The 23,353-nt window shown below is 36.8% G+C and overlaps 1 protein-coding gene across 14 annotated transcripts in view; it reads left to right on the forward strand.

The window, feature by feature from the left end:
• Nucleotides 1-23,353, forward strand: part of DOCK9 (dedicator of cytokinesis 9) — a 352,890-nt gene that overhangs the window by 170,036 nt on the left and 159,501 nt on the right. For all 14 annotated transcript variants that reach the window (XM_072622068.1, XM_072622059.1, XM_072622061.1 and 11 more), the window contains exons 3-5: nucleotides 12,956-13,045; nucleotides 18,723-18,805; nucleotides 21,614-21,683. In XM_072622068.1, coding sequence (XP_072478169.1) covers nucleotides 12,956-13,045; nucleotides 18,723-18,805; nucleotides 21,614-21,683 — 243 coding nt within the window. The remainder of the gene's footprint in view (nucleotides 1-12,955; nucleotides 13,046-18,722; nucleotides 18,806-21,613; nucleotides 21,684-23,353) is intronic.

Below are 23,353 nucleotides of genomic sequence, written 5' to 3' on the forward strand. Positions count from 1 at the left end.
TTTCTGCATACATGAGGCCGATAATGATCTAAAAACTACTGACCCAGAAAGGAAGCCAAGCCCTGCTACTTACAAAGGGCCTGGAAGTTCCCAGTCACAATTCCGGTCCGTGTCTTTGAAAAGAAAATTAGCATTGGTGTTATTGTATGTGGACATTATAATATAGTGTTCAGAAAAAGTTCAGTGCTTGCCTTTAACTTTTATTGAAAAGTGTTGGGGTTTGTTTTTTTAAAATAAATTCCTCGAAGTTTCTTTCTTGGAATTCAGTAGTCAGCATTACAACTTTCAATAACCATTGTGGTTTCTGGGATATTAGTCAATGTTCAAATTGAACATGTCCCAAAATCCTGGGAAAAAATTTCTGAGTTGAAATTTGCCACCAAATTATTTTAGGATCCTAGGTCCAAGAGCTGGTGGGAGCATTAGAAATAATTTAACTCAGCTCCCACAGTTTGAGGCTCAGAGAATTAAATGACTTCTAATCAAAGCCATACAGATACTAAGTGACAGAGCCTAAATTTGAACCCAAGACTATGAATCCAGTGTTCCAAGCACCGTACCATTTTTTTCTCTCTCACAAGACTATTGATATAATTTTATTTTAGATGATATTTTAGTAGAAAATGGTATTCCAGTTTTAGAAAATAGTCTTTCTTTAAAGTAGAGGCTAAACAAAATGGTAAAGAGGAAAATATTTTTTTCATAACTCATTGAGGAAATGAACAAAGATATGCAGAAACAACTTTAAAATTGAGAAAAATTTACTAGCTGCAAGAGAGTTCTACAAAGCCACCTGCCCTCTCTAATGAAGATCAACCAATCTTTATATTAAATGGATGTAAAGCAACATGGGGCTCTGGGAAGAATCCTGGTCTTGTGTTCCTCAGGATTTTAATTCAAAATCTAGCTCTGTCGTTTACTAACCTGTGTGACCTTGAGCCAATCCTGTAATTTCTTTGGGTCTCTGTTTCCTTATCTGTAAAAAGAGAGTGTTAGATATTGTGATATCTAAGTTTCATTTTAGCTCTGGATCTATGATCCTATGAAAAGCATTCCTCTTTAGGTGACAGATATAAGCTATTTCATATGTTGGGTAAGTAGGCAAATTGTCATTTCTTTATATTTTTAATTACTTTATTTGTTTTCAGTTTTCAACAGTCACTTCCGTAAGTTTTAAATTTTCTCCCTCTCCCTCCCTGAGACGGCATGCATCTTATATGAGTTCTACACATACATTCTTATTCAACACATTTTCACGTTAGTCATTTGTTTAAAGTAATTTTTATCAACATATTTTGTTTTTATAATCACTGACATTTTCTACCGAATCCTCCTTCAGAGAGTAATCCTTTATGATGAATTTAGAAACAATAATAAGCAGTTCAGCAAAATTAATTGACATATTGAAAAAGTCTGACAATATATGTAATGTTCTAGGTGGCACAGTGGATAGAGTGCTAGACTTGGAGTCAGAAAATTTTTTCCCAAGTTCAAATCTGACCTTAGACACTTACTAGCTGCATGATCCTGGGCAAGTCACTTAACCCTGTTCGCCTTGGTTTCCTCATCTGTAAAATGACTAGAGAAGAAAATAGCAAACCACTTCAGTACCCCTGCTAAGAAAACCCCAAACGGGATCATGAAGAATAGGACATGGCTGAAAAATAAAAACAGCACTCCTCCCTCCCCCTTAGAACCTCAAAAAGTAGATGTGAATAGCTAAGACTTCTCTTAACTCTGCTATGTGATGAGGAAGGAATCTAAACTGAGCAGCCTGAGAAGTATTCTCCTTTTCATTAGAAATGAAACAGGAAAAAGAAACATATTTGTGACTCATTGAATGTTTAGGGACTTGAATGTTTTATCTATTCTTTAGATAAGGTGTTTAACTGAAACGACTTTGGACCAAGCAGAGAATCAGCTTTAGCCTGTTTTAAATCAGTCCTGTCAGCCCAAGAAAAGGAGGAGCAGGATGGGGTGACAGCCAAGGTTCCAGACCAGCAGCAACAGGCATCTCTTGAGAAATATCTTCATCCTTTGAATTTTTGGTCATTTCCCTTCTGAAGATCAGAGAGATCATAGATTTAAAACAGGAATTCTTTTTGTGTGTGTGTGTGTCATGGATCCCTTTAACAGTTTGGTGAAGCCTATGGACGCCTTCTCAGAATAATGGGGAAAAATAGTGTACTTCTCTCAATTGCACTTATCTCATAATGTTTTTTATTAGTGTCTTTTACGTGTCTTCTTGTCTACTAGACGACTAGAACAGGAATCATGTGTTTTCTTATTCTGGTAACTCTGGTACAGGGTCTTAAAGGCTTTCTTTAAAAATTGTTTTTTATTTATGTCTTTTATTTGTACAAGTCCTTCATTTTCCAGTGTGGTCTCCTCCCTCCTCCCATCCCTTAAAACAAAGAAAATACACAGTGGAAGGGAAAAACCAATTGATCACAACTAATGAACACATCCATCCGGTTTGACAGTATATATTATGTTCTGCCTCCATAGTACTTCACTTTGCAAAGAAAGGAAGGAGGTAAATTCTTGTATCTTGCAATGGGATTCATGCACCGCCATGCTGATGACCATCTCTGTAGTAGACCCTTAAGGAATATTTGTTCAATGAACCAAAGAATTTGGGAATTGTTCATGTACATATTGCAGTTGTAATAATACTGACATATCTTCCCAAAGGAGAAAGTATAGAGAGAGACTGAGAAACATAACGTGAGGTCACTAAACAGCGTACTTTTACTTTTGTTTAAAAATAAGTTATTGATTTAAAGATAGCTGATTTCCATTATTACTAAAGACTCTTTTAAAAAATGAATGCTAAAATGTCCTGAAAAATAACAACTCCTGTTCCTTTCTCACAATGGTTCCCTGATCAAACCTAGATATGTTGCTTGGGTACTGATGGGTCACCTAGTCTTATCTGGGTAATATTATTCAATAAGTGTATGAGTCACTGAAGAGAGAACTCAGAACTTGTAGTCCTTGGGCTCTGCAAGGAAATGAGTGAGAAGGAGCTTACATCTGTTTTATATTTGATATGTTGGAGATAAGATTTTTGGATGCCATCCAAAATGTTGAAATGCAACTTTGAACAGACTGAAGTGATGCTGATAGACAAAAAGAAAGATTAGGAAGAATTCTCAATACAGGATATATGAGGCAGTGTATCTTCTTAAAGTAGGACGTACATATAAATTCATTGATACATTAGAATGTTGATGTAAACTACAGATCCGTGGTATCAGACTCAAAGAGAATCAGATTCCTGCAGGCCACATATTGACTTACAAAACCACAAATTAATATTATCTATTTTATTGCCTTTTTATCTATTTTGTTAAACATTTCTCAATTACATTTTAATCCAATTCGAGCCACACTTGGAAGTTTTGCCCCAGTCAGACGCTAGTTTGACACCTTTGCTGTAGACTGTTTGCTTAAGTCCCTTGATAGTATATGTTGTTTCTAATTACATGTAAAGATAGTTTTCAGCATCCTAGGAGTCCTTTCCATAATGATTACTTTCTGTGATTTCTGTGGCTCACATTTGCCCCTTTTTCTGGTGTCTCTAAGGGAATATTATAAGGAGTTTTATTTTTAGTTCATTCCTAGGGGTACTCATTTTCCCTTGTGCAAGAAACTAAGACTGCTATGTTTTTGAATTTAAAGCAGTTTTATTTTAAGATTTTATACAGAACAAATAAGGAGACTCTAACTTGGCTTTTCTTTGCAAGAAAAAAGCTAATTAATCCCAATTTTCCAATGAATACTATTTCTTGTCCCTCTTTCCCCATAAGTATTTAGTTTTAGTCCCCTGAAAAAGTCCCCAGAAAGAAAAGCATGGTAGTCAGAGGGCTAGACTGTGTGGGTCCTGGGACCGATACAGTAGTAATTGCAACTTCCCTCCCCCATACTTCCACCCCTTGGGGCCAACATTCCCTCTGCCATAGCATCTGCTGCTAACATATCCTGGCTCTTAGCCACACTGCCCATTTCCTATTGCAACTATGTTTTCCAGAATCTTTTTTGCAGTTCCTGGCTTAGCAGGTATCATGGCAGCTGTGACCTCCACTCACTGCCAACAGCTGGTCTTCCTCATTACCACCATCTTCTGGAAGTTTTTTGTGCCCCTCGTACATCTTCTTACCAGAAATCCCTATTCCCTACTTTCTGTCCATGTGCCCTGGACTCAAGACATGATGGGAGGTTGAGGTTTCTTTTGTTAATTCTTGTATCCTATCTTACAGACAGATGGAAAGAAGAGGAGAAGGGATAAAGGAGGAATGGCCAGCTGCTGCCACTGGATTACACGCATACTAGCTATGTGAAAATAATGGTGTTGATTAGATATTAAAAATTCATGTCAGCAATTATTTATTATGCACCTACTATCTGCTAAACACTGGGGAAACAAAGAAATGCAAAAACAGTTCCTACCTTCAAGGAGCTCATTGAGTGGTGGGGGAGGAAACATGCATCCAATTTTGTACAAATAAGATTTATACAATATAAAAAAAAGAACTCATTACATAGGGAAGTCATTAGCATTAAGGGGGTTAGATAAAGACTTCTTGTAGAAGGTAGGATTTTAGCTGGCATTTCAGGAAAGCCTCAGAAACCAGGAGATAGAGATGAGGAGGGAGAGAATTCCAGGTATTGGAGACAGGGAGAGAAAATGTACCTTGCTGGGAGATGGAATATCTTGTGTAAGAAACAGTTGGGTGTCTGAATGAGTACATGGAGAAAAGAAGACGGAAGGACAGAAAGGGGTCAGGTTAGGAAGGGCTTCATTTATTTTAAAAATAAATAAATTGATTTATTTACATTTAGTTTTTAACATTGACTTTTATAAGATTTTGAGTTCTCAACTACTCCCCCCGCCCCGACGACAAGCAATCTGATATGGGCTATACATGTACAATCATATTAAACATATTTCCACAATAGTCATGTTGTGAAAGAAGAATCAGAGCAAAATGGAAAAACCACAAGAAAGAAAACAAAAAAAGAGAGAAAATAGTGTGCTTTGATCTGCATTCAGACTCCATAGTTCTTCCTCTGGATGGAGAAAGGATTTTCCATCATGAGTCTTTTGGAGTTGTCTTAGATCGTTGCTTTACTCAGAAGAGCTAAGTCTAAGTCCATTATCGTGTAATGTTGCTGTTACTCTGTACAATGTGACTGTTACTGTGTACAATGTTCTCCTGGTTCTGCTCGCTTCAATTGGCATCAGTTCATGCAAGTCTTTCCAGGTTTTTCTGAAATCTGGGAAGGGCTTTATTTAAAAGAAGCTTTTTTAAAGGGCTTTCTTTAAAAGACTTTATTTGGTCTTGGAGGTAATATGAGCCTTAGTGGTTCCATTGAAAAGGGGGTGTGGGAAAGGGTGGAGTAGGCTATGCTATGGTCAGACTTGTGCTTTAGGAAGATCCTGGACTAGAAGCTAGGACTGAGTTTTTGAATATTATTTGAATATTAGCTCTGCCACTGACTACTGGCATTGTAACTTTAGGCAAGTCACTAAACTCTGAACCTTCCTTAGCTGTAAAAAAATGGAATTAAGAAGAATGTCCAAAACTCCTTTCCTCCTAGGGTTGTTTGGCGGGTCCAATGAGATAATGCATATAAAAGTGCTTTGTACATTGTCCAGAACTTTACAAATGCAAAGGGGTACTTTTCATCCTATCTGTGCTCACACATAACACATGGAAATGGCATTTTAAACACAGACAAAATTGCCAATATGTAGATAAGCAGAGTAAAAAGAAATGAATAAAAAAAACACTTACTATGTACTTATTGAGTGCCAAGCACTGGGCATGCAAAAATGCGAAAACAGATAGTACCCACCCTCAAGAAACTCGGGAAAGCAATCTACGTAAGGGAGTGGTGGCCAAGAAGGAGCTCTTTGATCTGTAAAGTTAGAGGGATGGTCACTATATGGGAGTGGACTGACACTAGTCATCCCGGGATAATAATAACTATGATGATATGTAAAACTTTAAGGTTTGCAAAATACTTAGAAAGATATTGCATTTTATCTGTACAACCACCATGGGAGGCAGATGCTATTATTACCCCTTTTTACAGATGAGGAAACTGAGGCTAAGTGACTTGCCCAGGGTCCTACAGCTAGTGAAGTGAGGTCACATTTGAATATAGGTCTTTCTGGCTCCACTTCAGAAGAGGAAGGGGAAAAAAAAGAGAAGAAGAAAGGTGTGTATTTAACCTCCTCCTCAGTCCATGGCAGTAGGTGGGAGGGAGGCAATTTTCTGATATAGTAATTTTTTTTTTTTGCTTATGAAACTTTGTGGTTGGAAAGCATAAAATGTTTTGCTTGGCCCCAGAGGGCAAGACTAGGTTCGATATGGATGTGTTGGGCTAAGTGAATGCCAAGGTCCTTTCTAATGCTGGACTGTGATCTCGAGTCAGAGACAATTTTTAGTTTTTAAGGAAAAAAAGCTTCCTGATGAGTGAGACTGTCCAAAAATGGAAGGGGATTGAAGGGAGCTCCCCAGCTCTATAGTGAACTCGCTTAACTTTTTGTAATGATCTAATGAAATCATATTTGTGAAGGCGTTTTTCAAACATTACTCTGTATATATTCGCTGTTATTATTATCATCACAGTTCTCTCTGGAGATTTGCAAGAGTCTGGCTGACCACTTGTTGGGGGTGTTGTACTGAACATTTGAAGAGATGTCTTGGAGGGATCAGGACCTTTCCATCTTTGTGATTCATTCATCTTTATCACATGGGGCAGCTAGGTGGTGCAGTGGATAGAGCAGCAGTTCAGGAGTCAGGAGGACCTGAGTTCAAATCTCACCTCAGACACTTGACACTCACTAGCTGTGTGACCTCGGGCAAGTCACTTAACCCCAACTGCCTCATCCTGGGTCATCTCCCGTCATCCTGATGAATATCTGGTCACTGGATTCAGATGGCTCTGGAGGAGAAGTAAGGCTGGTGACCTGCACAGCCCTCCCTCACTCAAAACAAAGTCAAGTGCAAGTCATGTCATTATTTCTCTGATGGCATGGTCTTCTTCAGCAATGAAGGATGAATGCATACACATCACATACCCTAAGGGACAGGTTATACAGATAATTGAACATGTTGATCATTGTCTAATCAATTGCAGTGGAAGAACTAGGGGGAAAGAAGGACTCAGCAGTGAGGATAGTATAATAGAAATCAAGGATACAAGTTTAGCACATCTTAACACAGCAAAATAAAAAAGCCCTGAATCTAGAAAGTAAGAGGACCTGAGTTCAAATCCTGTATTTAACAGTTAATACCCTGAGTCTCCATTTCCTTATTTGTAAAATGAATAAGTTAGATGGTCTCTGAAGTCCCTTCCACTTATAGATTGATAATCCCTTGAAATGAACAATATAAATTTTCCTACTTGAATCAGTTTCTTAACTTTAATACTTTTTGTTAGTCCTTTGAGAAAAATTTGAATCCAACCTTTTAGGAACATAAATAAAATTCCTTCATTGTGTGAGACTCTTTCTTAGTCCTTTCTTTAGTTATTGCTTGGTTCATGTTTTAAAACAAACTAATTAATTTTCTTCTGACTGTTCAGGAAACTGATTCCTTTAAAAAAATAAAAAAAATTCTCTGCAATTGTTAGATCGGTCTGGATTGAGCTTGCCAAAATGTCAGCTTTACTTGGAGATGTAGGGAACGCCCTTCGTAAATGTTTGTTTGCTAGTCTAGCTGGGTTCCGATCATTTCACAAGCAAACCATATATTATGAAGCAAATAAGCCTGCCAGATTCCTGGGATGGTTCCATCACTACTCTGTTCAATATGGTAGCACCAAGTTCCCAGGGATGTCCAATAATAGTGCTTAATATTGTACTCAATACAAGCCTTTGAAGGTATAGATTTCTCCAAGAAGATAGTACAGTGATATGGCTGCATAGACAAGACTGGAGAGTGTTTTTATCCATATGTCCAAAAGAGTGTTTTACAAGTGGAGTTCATTTCAGTAAAGAAAAACTTTACCCTTGGGCATAACTGAGCACTGTCAGAAGTTTGTCTTGCTAGCTTTGTGAAGGAGACAGTGTAGAAAAGAAGGGTCTCCAATTCTCGTCCGGCTACCTCCTGTTGTAATCATTTTTGGTTCTCGGTCACTGCTGTCTGTCAGCTCCTCTGTTCAGTGGAACTCTCCAGGTGGACAACACAGCTTTCTTTCTTTCTTTCTCTCTCTCACTCAACCTTTTCCTTCCCCCTTCCCCTCCCCTTCCCATCCCTTTTTATCTCTCCCCTTCCTTTTCTTTCTTTCCCTTCCCTCTGTCCACATAGGATACCATACCCTAACCTATGGGTGCTCTGCCCAAAGGAATACATATTTTGATTTTTGAAACCCATGCTAAGTGCTTTCTACAAATATTAATTGCATTTGATTTTCATAACAACCTTGTGAGGTAGCTACTGTTGTTATCTCTATTTTACAGTTGAGGAAAATGAGGTAAAGAGAGGTCAAGTGACTTGCCTAGGGTCACACAGCTAGTGTTGAGGCCAGATTTGAACTTAGGAAGATGAGTCTTCCTGAGCTCCAAGCCAGGCACTCTATTGGCTGTACCACCTAGCCACCCAGCAAATTTGTACATTCAATTAGAACCATCCATACATTGTGCATATGTAAGGATATCTGCCTCATTCTGTATCTGTAGTCTGTCAGTCCTCTGCCATATGTGGAAAATATGTATGAACTAATGCAAAGTTGACTGTCATCGAAATGCTAACTTTTTAATGGAAAAGAAATTCCAAACCAAAGGAGAATTGAAACTATGTTGTCTGCAGTACATCATATGCATCTGAAAAAAATACAAGATTTGGAGCCAGGAAAACTAGGTTCTGACACCGGTCTGTACTATGAGTACTGACCAGGCGTTTAATTTATCTGAGCTTTTGTTGTTTCAGCGAATTTAATTATGTCAGTACTTACAACCTGCCTCAGGAATTATTGTGAAGAAAAAAATTGGTAACTTGAAAATGGTGTATTTTTAAATATGAGGTTTTTGGGTGTTTTTGTAAGTCCCTTGTTGCTTTCTTTAATGGGTGAGGGAGTCTTCAAATGTAGAAATGCAGGCACATCTCTTTTAGAGACAAATGAAGGACTTTTTTCTAACACATTTATTTTGGTAGTTCTTGTGGTCCATAAATAATTTGAACTTATTTGATGGTTCTTCTGAGAGAGTTTCTAGCTCTGAAACTGACTTGTTCTTTAAATGATTTTTCTTAATCCATTATGCCAGAATAACTCTAGCTCCCTGACTTCTGAGCTAACCTTTTAGAATGAACTACGTTGTCAAAAGATTCCAGAGCACCTCTCCTAGGAATAAGTACTATAAAAACACTTCCTGTCTCAATCCTAGGGTAAATCTGGTCATGTCTAAACTAAGATTGCATCCTTTGCTGATAAAATATGAACTATGCCATAGAGTAGCTCACCCAACATTTGGAATTCCATTATCATGAAAGTCATATTCTTTACACCTTAGTCTTAAAGTTCAAATATAAATTCCCTTGATATTTAAAGCCCAACCTACCTTTTCTGTTTTATTGCATATTACTAGCCTCCATGCAAACTGTGGTCCAGTCACTTGGCCTCCTTCTTCATTATACATAGCATTATGCTTGGGCTGTCCCCTATGTCAGGAATGAGCTTCCATTTCACCTCCAGCTCTTAGAATTCCTAGTTTCAAAGATCCAAGACAATCCCAAAGAACTAATGATGAAGCATACTATCTGCCTCCAGAGAAAGAACTGATACTGATTGGATACAGACTGAAGCATGCTTTTTTCACTTTCTTTCATTTTTTTCTTTTATTCAAGTCTTTTACAAAATGACTTATACAGAAACATTTTACCCAATTGCGTATGTATAGCCTATATCTGATTGCTTACTGTGTCAGGAAAGGTAGAGGGGAAGGAGAAAAGGAGGGATAGAACTTGGAACTTAAAATTTTAAATAAAAATGTTAAAAAATTGAAAAAAAGAATACCTAGTTTCCTTAAAAACACAGCTCAAGGGCCATCTTACACATGAAACCTTTCTTAGCATACCCAGCTACTAGTCCCTGCTCCTCAAAATCACGTTGCAGATGTCTTGTCTTATGTCTACTTATATATCTACTTGTATCGACATATTTACTTGTATCTACTCATATGTGTATATGTATGTATATATATACTTTTGTATGCATATATACATATGTATGTATATGGATGTGTATATATATGTTATATGTACACATGTTTTCTATGTGGAGAGAGAGAGAGAGAGAGAGAGAGAGAGAGAGAGAGAGAGAGAGAGAGAGACTGTTCCTTGAGAGAAAGAACATTTTTCACTTTTTGTCCTTGTATCTCAGCACCTAACACAGTGTGGGGCATAGAGTAGGTATTTAATAAATACTTGTTGATTTGAGCTATTTCTGGAGCCTTCATCTCTAGTAGTTTTACATCGAGTTTAAAAATTCATATCAGTGAATATTGACATGTTCAAAATATATTCGACACCTATTGTGTTCAGAGACTTTTGCCAGGAGAGGCACAAAGAAGAAAAATTATGTCCTAAAGAAATGCATCTACTTTAAATGGATGAAAATGATTATTTAAATTGTAACTGCTTTAAAAAAATTTCTGTTGAGCAGGAAGACAGGGCCTTGTCTCTTCAGCCAGGAGCAAAAACATACTTAGAACTCTTTGGAAAGTCAGCATGTCATCCTTTGACAATTGACAATATCTACTTCCCATCCTTGTTTTCATTTCCTCTCTAAAGTGTATTGGAAAAGTATCACCTGGGAAGGTCAAGAGATGACAAGAACATTGTGAAAATGATTTAAGGAAAACAAAGCAGCTGGTTTCCTTGAAAAGCTCCTTTTTTGGGGGAAGAGTAGACCTTAGAATCCTTCTTCTGGTCCCATGACATTGGACAGATGTTATAAAAGTATAACAGGTTGCATAATTCTGGATAATCTAAATCAACTAGGATGGGAATAGGTAGTAAATATGGGCTGATATTTAGGATTTCATCACTTCCTAAAGTAGAAAAAGTTTCAACAATCTCCCATCCAAGTGAGATGGATATTCATGAGAGGCAGTGTATTGAGTGGTGTTGAATTAAGAATTCTGCAGGCAGGCTGGCAATGCACATTCATTAAATACTTACTATATGCCAGGTATTGTGCTAAATGATCGGTGCCAAAATAACAAGCAAAAAGAAAGAACTCTGGCTGAACTGACACTAAAGAATTGTGACTGTCAGCAGACTTTTCAACCCTTCCCAGTTTCAGTTGGCTTATTTGGGAAGGTGAAGATAATAATATTTGCATCACTGATCTGGAGGATTCTAAGGAAAAAACTTTTGTAAACTTTGAAGGGTTAACAAATGAGTTATTATTATGGTGATTCTTAGTAACAAGTGAATTAGGGCTGAGAGGGACTCGAGATGCCATAATGCCCTTATTTTATAGGTGAGAAAACAGAGTCTAAGAGAATTCATAGGACCACTTTGTGGTCATCTAATGCAACTTCCTCACGGTAGATATTAGGAAACCGAGACCCAGAGAGGTTGATTGTTTTACCCAAGATCATATTAAGTGGCAGAGCCAGCATTCAAACCCAGGTCTTCAGATTCCAGAGCTCTTTCCTCTACACGACATTGTATTCCACTGTTCTCTGTTAATGGAGAGCTGAGGTGAAGATAATCTAAAAGAAAATGGGTAATCAAAAATCAGTTTTATTTGGCTTTCGAATGATATGCTTTGGTTTCTTAATTATATTATGCTAAGGCAACACATACTATAGTTGGTTCACATTTCTTGAGTATTTATCAGCAGAAATGAGGGAGGAGGAGGGAGTATTTTGGGTTCCTAATTAGTTGTGGAAGGTCAGTATATTAGATAGTTTGAACATGTCTAACTCCTAGCTAAGAGCTCTTTTTCTTAACTATCATGAGGATTCACAGAGCTGTCATTCAGGGAATCTCTTCCCTGCCTGGGACTGTGGAGTATTACACATGGACAATTAATAATTGAATTAGCAATATGTGTTTTCCTGTGGGGAAAGTATATACTGTTCTTGTGTTGTACACAACACAATGTATTGTACTCATGGTGATTCCCTATAATTACCCTCTCTTTCTTTGCCTGTAAATTGGGGGATTGGATTAGATAAGTGTCTTCTGAATTATGAGCTCTTGTCCTGTACCAAAATTATGATCCTTTGGTGTTGTTTAACATTGAGGAATCTCGGCTGGGCCATTGCTGTGAATTACTTACTAGCTAGCTGGGAAAATACGCCAAGACCTTTCCCCTATTCAGGGCCCAGTATCTTAGTGGTTGTCATGAAGAAGTTTGACTAGACCAAAAATCTTAATCTGAAGTTTGAATGCTTAACAAATTTTTCTGATAACTGTATTTCAATCTAATTTGTTTCCTTTTAATACTGTATATTTTATTAATTTAAAAATATTCTGAAAAGAGATCTGTAGGCTTCATCATGATGCAGCAGAACTTAAGACTTAAGAACCCAGAGGCTCAATAACTAGTAGATTATTTATTATAATCATTTTCCAATAAGCTGACCTACAACAGAAAGGGCTGCCTTACCTCAAGGGAAGGTTGTATGGTCTCTCATCCATAGCCAGTCGGTATTCAGAAATTAGAATGGTCCTGAAGGGGCTTATTCTTTTATGAATTAAAAAATAGAGAGTTTTGTGTTTTATACAACAAATAAAAACTGCATGTTGGTAGGAGGAGAAAAGAGGCTATTTCTTCCCTGCTAACTGATAAGACAATCCAACATCTGGTGTTAAGTGATTATTTAGATGGGGATACATTCATTCCTTTACTCTTGGCTCCATTTTGCTCCTTTGACTTTTGATTTTCCGTTTAACAAAAGACTTTTCTATGTGTTTTTGTTTTACAGACAGCGATATTGAGGCGACAGGGCCGATACGTGTGCTCAACAGTTCCTCCAAATGCAGAGAAGGAGGCCCAGAGCTTATTTGTTACAGAGGTAAATGCTTTTTAGTGTTTCTTCTGAGGAATTTACATGTCTCTTTTGTTTGGAGAATTTTTGGTGTTTTTGCCCCTTTTGGCTTCGGTGATTGTTTTCCAAAAATTGTCCCAGAAGTAACTGCATTTTTATGGGGAAAAGTTGAATGTGCAGACAAGCACACCCTAGCTCATTCATGGCTTGTTTCCAAAGCTAGAAAAGCTTGCAGAAGGACTTGTCAGCAGCCAATACTTCTGACCCCAAAGCATGCATTTTACACGATTCCTGTAGTGTGACTAGGATGATGAATTAGTTGTGAACTAATGTGGGTTGATTGGCTGTTATCCAATTATCATTTAAACACAGATATGCAAATGACTTGTCCATTTACCCAGAATGAGTAATACTATAGAACAATTTAACTATCCTGTTATATCATGAAAGGAGGATGGGTTGGTGTTCGTTGTGTTTTATTTTTTTTAAGGAAGATGGGATGTTCTTTTTCAAAGTTATCTCTAAGACTAGTTTCACATGTTTCTTGATATGTCTGCCAACAGTGTGGTAGGTAATAGAGTCATTTCTGGTATGGTCCCTGCTTGGTATGTTTTTATAACTACTGTTGCTGAGAAATTACAAATAGACACTATCTTGCTAAGAATGGAACAGTATTTTTTGCTGTGTTTTCGATTTTGTCACGTTTAATGTTTTTTTAAATGTAGATGTTTTGAATAGAAAAGAAATATTTAGCAAATTATTGTCTTTCTTCCCACACCATGCCCTCAAATATAAATTGGCATAAAAATAAGGATGTTTTAATTCCATATTCCTGATCAAGAGATTGTTAGGATATTCTTCACACCAGCAAGCTATATATACATATATATGCTTTTATGATTGAAGTCTAACCATTGAGATTATTGATATGGTAATAGTTGAAAATTTGGAAAATTTAAGTTTAAACTCAGAATAGCCCATGAAGATTAAATTAAATAATGTTATACAAAGCATTTAGCATAGTGCCTGGTATGTTATAGGTGCTCTATAAATGCTTATTCACCCCCTTAGCCATAATACTAAACCACAGAAATGAAATGACTCCAATTGAATTCTTTGAGAATCTTCCTTGTAAGAAGGATGCTTATTGTATTGTACTTAAATCAAACAATGATGAAATAATATATATTTCAAAGTATTCAAAAACATGAAATATTAAGAGAAAGTAGACATTTTATACCTTAATTCTGGTAATAGTCGCAGCATGGATGAATTTATTCTGCTGCTTTTAGAGCCAATATAATTGAACGCTTTGGTGATGCTGCCACAAAGGGTGGAGTAAAGAATGCTTCGTCTCTGCCTTCTGGCCCCAAAGAGAATGACATAATAGCTGTTTAAAGTTGCAAACAATATTGAGCATAACTTCAAAATATTGATCCATCTCGAGCAGGGGCATGGAAGCTGTTGCCAAACTTTTACTGCTCCATTGATTTACTGCTTCTTGATGTCTAATTCTTGACTGAAATGACTGTTTCTTAAAAAGTAATTCACATCAGATGTGGTTAATTTTTTTTTGCATGTGGATCATCGTACTTTTTAATTTAGTCACCACAGAGATGTTTTCGCATTTTTTCCTAATGACATTGTCATTTGTATGCAAATTCTGAGTACATAGATGTCTTATTTGCTTAGGATTTATGCCCTATCTATTTCTTGAAAACAATTTGAGGCAGCTTACTCATGTTATATTGAGAGCACTTATAATATTTAAGTATATACTGTGTGTTTAAAATAATTAGAATGCCTTATTCCCTTCTTACAGAAGTGAATCAGAATAGTATTCTACATTTAATTTTTATTTTATTTTTTTCTCATTTACATGTAAACAAACATTTTCAACTTTGGTTTTTAAAAATTTTGAGTTCCAAATTCTTTCCCTGACTCCCTCCCTTCCCACTTCTTGAGAAGGCAAGCAACTTGATATGGATTATACATATGCAGTCATGTAAAACACTGCCATATTAGCCATATTGCAAAAGAAAAAACAGACCAAAAAACCCCCAAGAATAATGAAATGAAAAAGTATGCATTCAATTTGCAGTCCATTATTAGTTCTTTCTCTGGAGGTGGATTCATCCCAAGTCCTTCAGAATTTTCCTAGATCTTTGGTTGCTGCAAATGGCTAAGTCATTCACATTTTAACATTGTATCATATTACTGTTACAATGTATAATGTTCTCCTGGCTTGGCTTATTTCACTTTGTATCAGTTCATGTGAGTCTTTCCATGTTTTTCTGAAATCCACCTGCTCATCATTTCCTATGGCATAATAGCATTATTCCATTGCAATCATATACCACAACTTGTTCAGCTGTTCCCCAATTGATGTGCATCACCTCAATTTCCAATTCTTTGCTACCACAAAAAAAACTGCTATAAATATTTTTCGTACTAATAGGTTCTTTTCCTTTTTTAAAAAAATATTATCAGGCACAGACCTCATAGTAGTATTTATGGGTGAAAGGGTATGCACAGTTTTATAGCTCTTTGCAGAATCATTTTAAAGGAACTTTTTCACTACTCTACTATAACTCTGTGACTTCTGTAGTATACTCATTCATTGTGTGATAAATATATAAATATATTGCAGAGAGTGTTATGGTGGCTTTTCCTTGATTTTAAGGAAAACAGGAGGCAAAAGATCTCTCCTTTTGCCAGTCAGATAGCCATTTTTAGGAATAAACTCTGTTTTTCCTTCTATGAGCTAACAAAGCAGTTAGTCTAACCATGGTTAGAGGGCTGAGCCTAGAATCAGAAAGACCTGTATTCAAATGTGACTTCAGAGGCTCACTAGCTCTGTAACTCCAGGCAAATTGCTTACCATCTCTTTGCCACTATTTCCTCAGTGGTAAAACTGGGATTATAATAGGACATACTTCTCAAGGTTATTGTGATGATCAAATAAGATAAGATTTGTATAGTACTTAGTACAGTGCCTGACATATCGTAGGCACTTAATAATGTTTGTTCCAGGGGCAGCTAGGTGGTGCAGTGGATAGAGCCCTGGAGTCAGAGGGATCTGAGTTCAAATTTGACCTCAGATGCTTGACTCTTACTAGCTCTGTGACCCTGGGTTAAGTTACTCCCCCCCAAAAAAGTGTTTGTTCCTGCCATTCACTAAGAAATGGTGAAATTTGGCTCTGGAATGTTTCTTGGTTTAAATGTGGTTCTTTGTTCTAGATGGGAGACCACTGAAAGTTAAATGTATTTGTAAATATAAAACATATTTTAAAATAATTAGGACTGAATGAACTAGAGGTAGCAAATGAGACATAATTCTCTGATGTATTCTTTTCAGCTATTCATATTTATTATAAGAGTAGACTTCTTGGTGTAGATGTTAATGAGTAGTGACATATATATATATATACACACATATATATGTATGTGTTTGTGTGTGTGTGTGTATATTTCTTGGTGTGTATATATAAATAGAAAGAGACAGTAGACTTCTTTCGGTAGGGTAGTGATGTGTGTGTGTGTGTGTGTGCGTGTGTGTGCGTGTGTGTAGAGAGAGAGAGAGAGACTATTAATGATTTTTATATGAACAGTATGAAAAAGAGAAAGCACCAATAGAGCAGCTTTGCTACATCCTTGTTAAATTTTTTATATCCTTATATATACTTGTTAAATTTTATATGTACTTCTTAAAAACTAAATTGTAAGTAACAATTCATAGATTCATTCATATAAACCTACTTTCTTGTTCTTCTTTGTATACTAAAGTGATTGTTTTTATTGATAATTAAATCCATAATTTAAAAGGATAATTAAAAAACATATTAGGAGTTGCTGAATGCTTTCTAGCTCCCTGCTATAATGTGTTAATTTCCATCCTAAGTTGCCTCCTTCCTGGCTTTCATTTGACTTAGTTTCCATGGACTTGGGGGAATTAGCAAAATGTTGTGGTCTAGAAGGACCAGTCCTGGTATTTGAGCCATATTGAGAAGCTCAGCCCTGATCTTACTGAGTTCTAGGAATAATTTTAATAGTGAAAGATCCATATTGATATATCCAGGAAGGACAAACATTGTGGTGAATCTGTTTCTGATTACCCGATAACTGATCAGAAAATGCATGTATGCTTTGCAAGTTGGTTCAAATGAAATGCTGATTATGTGTTATGCTACTTATCCTGTATAGATTCAAAATCATTCCTATATGACGGCCTAATCGTATTATTTTTTAGGGTGTTAAAACTCCTCCATTCTTGGATGAATGTTAATGGAGATTGTGTATGAATTGCTATAGCTGAAGTGGTTCAAATGAAATGTATTTAGGTTAGTGCCACTAATAGAAGCCTTGGCATGGAATAGTGTATAAATTTAAGAAAAATGTTCATGAATAAATCATAAGGGTTACTATGAAATGGAATCTGTCTTACAGTCTTGTCTTATAAGAATCTCATTTTAATAAAAAGGAGAAAAAAACCCTAAGACTTAAGAATGCTCTTAGGAAAAGCTCATTGGGAAGATGGGTAAAAGTACAGTTTTCATGCATTTTTGATAGCATAGTAATAACAATTGAATACCAATTTACATTTTGAAGTTAAACTGAGCTAAGTTCTCATTTTTCTAAAGAACTCAAGTAACAAAGGGAAGAAATAATCATGTTTGTATCTAGTTTAGAGCAGGGCTGGCCATAGGCAGAATTTCAAAGTATATGTTTGTCATGTAAAGCTCTTCATAAACTGGCCTCTTGCTGCTTTTCCAAACCTCTTACACATTACTTCTTTCCATGCATTCATTCCATTTTCCATCTATCATGTTGGACTTGTTCAAGTTTTTGTTTTTTTTTTAGTCCTGTCTGACTCTTCGTGACCCCATTTGGGGTTTTCTTGGCAAAGATACTGGAGTGGTTTGCCATTTCCTTCTTTAGCTCATTTTACAGATGAGGAGCTGAGGCAAACAGGGTTAAGTGACTTGCCCAGGGTCACTTGGTTAGTAAATGTCTGAGGCCAGACTTGAATTGAGAAAAATGAATCTTCCTGACTCCAGGCCTGGTACTCTCTGGTGCCACCGAGCTGCCCTTTGTAGTTCTTCAGACATGATTTTCTGCCTCCCCTTTATGTGCTTTGCATTGGCTCTCCATTGGCTAGAATACTGTCCTCCCTCACTTGTCTCTTGGTTTCACTGATTCCCTTAACACTCAGCTCAAATTCTACCCACTTGTGGAGGTCTTTCCTAGTTCCCCCAACTGTTAATGCCTTCCCCTTTCAGATTGCTTTTATATCTTATGTGTGTATGTGTGTGTGTGTGTGTATGTGTGTGTGTGTGTGTGTGTGTGTGTGTATACACTCAGCTATTTGATGTATTGTCTCTGCCATTATAATGAAAACTTCCTGAGGGGAAATACTGTTTTTGACTTTTCTTGTATTCCTATCACTTAGCATAGTGCCTGGTTCATAGGAGGTATTTATTAAATTCTGTTTAACTGACTGACAAGTTCAACTGATGAAATTCTCTAAGTGGAATTTAATTTCTTTGCCCCAATATAGGGAAAGGTTTTGATGAGGGGAGGTGTAGTATTTGGTACCTCTGAAATCATATCATTGGGGCAGTTAGGTATTTTACCTATGAGTATGGCCTGCCATGGCTTCAGTTTTTAAACTGACACCTTTTGCTGTCTATTTCAACCCATATAGTGCATCAAAACCTACAATTCTGACTGGCATGTTGTGAACTATAAATATGAAGACTACTCTGGAGAGTTCCGGCAGCTTCCAAAGTAAGTAAATCATCTTGACATATTATGTATGGGATGATCATGCTGAATGCATGCTTTGTGCTTGAAAGGTACAAGTTTTATGTACAAATAAAGAGGATATTCCAGTGATATAGTTAGTTTGGAATGTCTTTGATTCTTTCTGCCTTTGTGAGTCAATAAAGATGTAGATGGAATCTGTTAAAGAATTACTGGATTACATTTTAACCTTTACCATTAGTGTTTTCCAAGGCATGTACTAAAAATAAACACTAATAAATTGCTAATAAAAATAATAAGTTAGATGAAATTATTAGACAGAAAAACTAAGGATAGAGAACTAAATGTTCAAGGGTCTGATCTTGTTTGGACTTTATTTGAAAAGAGAATCAAAGCCCAAACATTCTCCTAAGTGCCCTGTGCCCCCATCTTAAAAATGTTAACCCTTCCAAGTTTTTAGCAAAGTTGAGTTCATTAAAGTTGAATAGTGGCACCTTCAGAGCGTCAATGGCAGATGTTGCCCTGAAGGGTGACTGGGGGATGTCTACAATTTGTTCGTTATGAAACTTGAAAGCAGAACCTTACAGTATCTTTTCAAAAAGCTAAACCAATTCCAGTGAATGAAAAATAAATTTGCTGAGCACCTATTCATCTGGTTTACTTTGTGGTGGTTTCATTTGTGAGCCAAGGTAACCTTTTTTGTAGTATTCTCAGAGGATGAAACTGTTTATTTTTTCTATTTGTGTGGTTCAACCACTCCTTAATAATGTCCAGCCAGCTTTCCAATTGCCTCCTTTCTAACCTCAACATAGAACACTCCCTCCAAACATTATCTCTTCCAGATGGTCTTCTCTCTAACTGTACTACAGTTTCAAAATCTTCCACTTGGGGACTTGTCACTTTCTCTGTATAATTGATTTTCATTGATTTTCTTTCCCACAATATCCTTATTGGGAGATAATATGAGTTGTATCATTAAATATTTTGACCTTTTTCTATTGTAAGTGGAATTGATCCATGGCCACTGGTAACTGTCACCCAACAATCCTGATGATACAAGTGGCAATAAGCTGCTTCCAAAAATCAGTGTATTCTGGTACACATACTCCCTGAGACATGGGATTTCTCTTCTCACCCCAGCCCTAATTGTAATTATAGTGTGGATTTAATATTTCATTCACAAATGTAGTGAAGATTAATATTTAATACCTTAGATTCAAAGCCCCACTTGGTCCTTTCTACTGTGACTTCGGTCATATATATTTGATGTATCAAAGAAGTTTGGGTTATAATAGAAAGCCTTTACTGGCTGTTCCAAATTCTTAGTGCCAACGTGTCAAACAAAAACAGCAAAACTTGGCCTGCAAACTCCGGAGTGCCGTTTCTATTTGAGTTTGACACAACTATCTTAGAAAATTAAGATTATTTTTTCCTTAAGAGTTGGATAGTGCTGCCTGAAACCTGCTGTCTTGATTTGTGAGTCTTTATCCTCCACTTAATGAAGGACTCCAGCCATGCTCAACTCACTCCACTCATTTTCTGGACTTTCCCATTTCTTTAAAATCAGTCTTACCTGCTATCCTGTCCTCCCCTTGCTTGGTCCCCTTCGTGTCTTCTATTAGAATACAACTTCCTTGAAGATAGAGATTATCTTGTTTGCTTGTATTTATATCTTTAGCATTTGGCACATGGACTTGGACATAGTAAGCATTTAATTAAAGCGTTATCTATCTACTTGCTACAAAATTACTTTATTCCAAGAATAATTTTATCTTCAGGTGCTTATATTTATCTTAGGGCTATCAAATGAACAGTTTAAATTATTCTGTCACCTCCTTCATTTCTTTCTTATGACCTACTTTTTTGGCCAGTTGTTCATTATCATTCTTAGAATGAGCAATAGATTTTCCTGCTCAGAATTATAGATTTATGGAACATTAAAATTAGAAGGAACATGGAATGATCATCTTGTTAAAAACCCTTATTTTATTGATGGGTTAAGTGACTTTCCCAAGGTTATGTAGTGAGTAAGTAGTAAAACTAGGTCTAGAGTATGATTCATCCTGATTTCCCATGGATATGTCATTTATTGATTCTTTATGGAGTCCAATGGGTTGTCAACTTCATCTACATCTTCCATCACTATGAGTCATCATGATATATTGGCATTTTGTTGTCAGTGGAAAGCAAAGAAAACTGGATGTGGAATTTCAGGAGCAGAGTTCAAATCCTCTCATTGCCTTTATGACACCTCTCTGGGCCTCTCGTCATGTTTCCACATCTGTACAATCCCATGTTCTCTGGGAGCATATCAGTAAATCCCTGCACTAGCTGCCCTGCATACCTGGAATGTTTCCCTTCCTCATCTGTGGCTTTCTTAGAGACTCCATTCAAACACTGTCTTCTACGAGAGGTCTTTCCCAGTTCCTATAGTTGCTGGAGCCTTCCCCTTTAAGGTTCCATTACAACTACTCTTTTCTCCCATGTATCAGTTTATATACATATCGTCTTTCTTAGCAGAATATAATCTCCAGGAGAGCAAGAATTCTTTTGATTTTTCTTTGTTTCACCAGCACAGTGCCCGGCATATAGCAAATGTTTAATAAATGCTTATTGACTGGCTGATCATTTGAAATACTGGTATGAATTGATCTCCCTCTCCAAGAAAGTACACTAAAATAGTCTTTATAAATTCCTAGTTTCCCTAGAACTAAAGTAATAGCTGAAGAATGTGACTATTAATAATCTTCACTGACTACATAATTTATAGATAATAAATGAATTAATATTTATAATTTATGTTAAAACTTTTTTCTTTCTTTTTTTTTAAAGCAAAGTGGCAAAATTGGATAAACTTCCTGTCCACGTTTATGAAGTGGATGAAGAGGCTGACAAAGACGAGGTAGGTTGACTGCATATTATTGTTTGTTTTTTTTTTATTTAACTTTTAACATTTATTTTCACAACATTTTGGGTTACAAATTTTCTCCCCTTTTATCCCCTCCCCCCCAAACCCAAGCATTCTAATTGCCCCTGTGACCAATCTGCTCTCTCTTCTATCCTCCCTCTCTGCCCTTGTCTCCGTCTTCTCTTTTGTCCTGTAGGGCCAGATAGCTTTCTTGACCCCTTAACCTGTATTTCTTATTTCCCAGTGGTAAGAACATTACATTTGATCCTAACACTTTGAGTTCCCACTTCTTTAGCTCCCTCCCTCCCCACCCCTTCCCTTTGGAAGGCAAGCAATTCAATATAGGCCAAATCTGTGTAGTTTTGCAAAAGATTTCCATACTAGTTGTGTTGTATAGGACTAATTATATTTCCCTCCATCCTATCCTGACCCCCATTACTTCTATTCTCTTATGATCCTTTCCCTCCCCATGAGTGTCAACCTCGTATTGCATTCTCCTCCCCATGCCCTCCCCTCCATCCTCCCCCCCACCCTGCTTGTGCCCCTGTCCCCCACTCTCCTGTATTATGAGATAGGTTTTCCTATCAAAATGAGTGTGCATTTTATTCTTTCCTTTAGTGGAATGTGATGGGATAGACCTCATGTTTTTCTCTTGCCTCCCCTCTTTATCCTTCCACTAATAAGTCTTTTGCTTGCCTCTTTTAAGAGAGATAATTTGCCCCATTCAACTTCTCCCTTTCTCCTCCCAATATTTCTCTCTCACTGCTTGATTTCATTTTTTTTTTAAGATATGATCCCATCCTCTTCAATTCACTCTGTGCACTCTGTCTCTATGTATGTGTGCGTGTGTGCATGTGTGTGTGTGTGTACTCCCACCCAGTACCCAGATACTGAAATGTTTCAAGAGTTACAAATATTGTCTTTCCATGTAGGAATGTAAACAGTTCAACTTTAGTAAGTCCCTTATGACTTCTCTTTGCTGTTCACCTTTTCATGGTTCTCTTCATTCTTGTGTTAGAAAGGCAAATTTTCTTTTCAGCTCTGGTCTTTTCATCAAGAAAATTTGAAAATCCTCTATTTCATTGAAAGACCATTTTTTCTCCTGAAGTATTATACTCAGTTTTACTGGGTAGGTGATTCTTGGTTTTAGTCCTAGTTCCTTTGACTTCTGGAATATCCTATTCCATTCCCTTCGATCCCTTAATGTAGAAGCTGCTAGATCTTGTGTTATCCTGATTGTATTTCCACAATACTTGAATTGTTTCTTTCTAGCTGCTTGCAATATTTTCTCTTTCACCTGGGAGTTCTGGAATTTGGCCACAATGTTCCTAGGAGTTTCTCTTTTTGGATCTCTTTCATGCGGTGTTCTGCGGATTCCTTGAATATTTATTTTGCCCTCTGGTTCTAGAATCTCAAGGCAGTTTTCCTTGATAATTTCATGGAAGATGATGTCTAGGCTCTTCTCTTGATCATGGTTTTCAGGTAGTCCCAGAATTTTTACATTGTCTCTCCTGATTCTATTTTCCAGGTCATTTGCTTTTCCAATAAGATATTTCACATTATCTTCCATTTTTCGAATCTTCATGCTATGTTCTGTGATATCTGTCTTTCTCATAAAGTCCTTAGCGTCCATCTGTACCATTCCAGTTTTGAAGGATCTATTT

Source organism: Notamacropus eugenii, chromosome 6 (assembly GCF_028372415.1).
Source record: "Notamacropus eugenii isolate mMacEug1 chromosome 6, mMacEug1.pri_v2, whole genome shotgun sequence".
Classification (NCBI taxonomy): Eukaryota; Metazoa; Chordata; class Mammalia; order Diprotodontia; family Macropodidae; genus Notamacropus; species Notamacropus eugenii.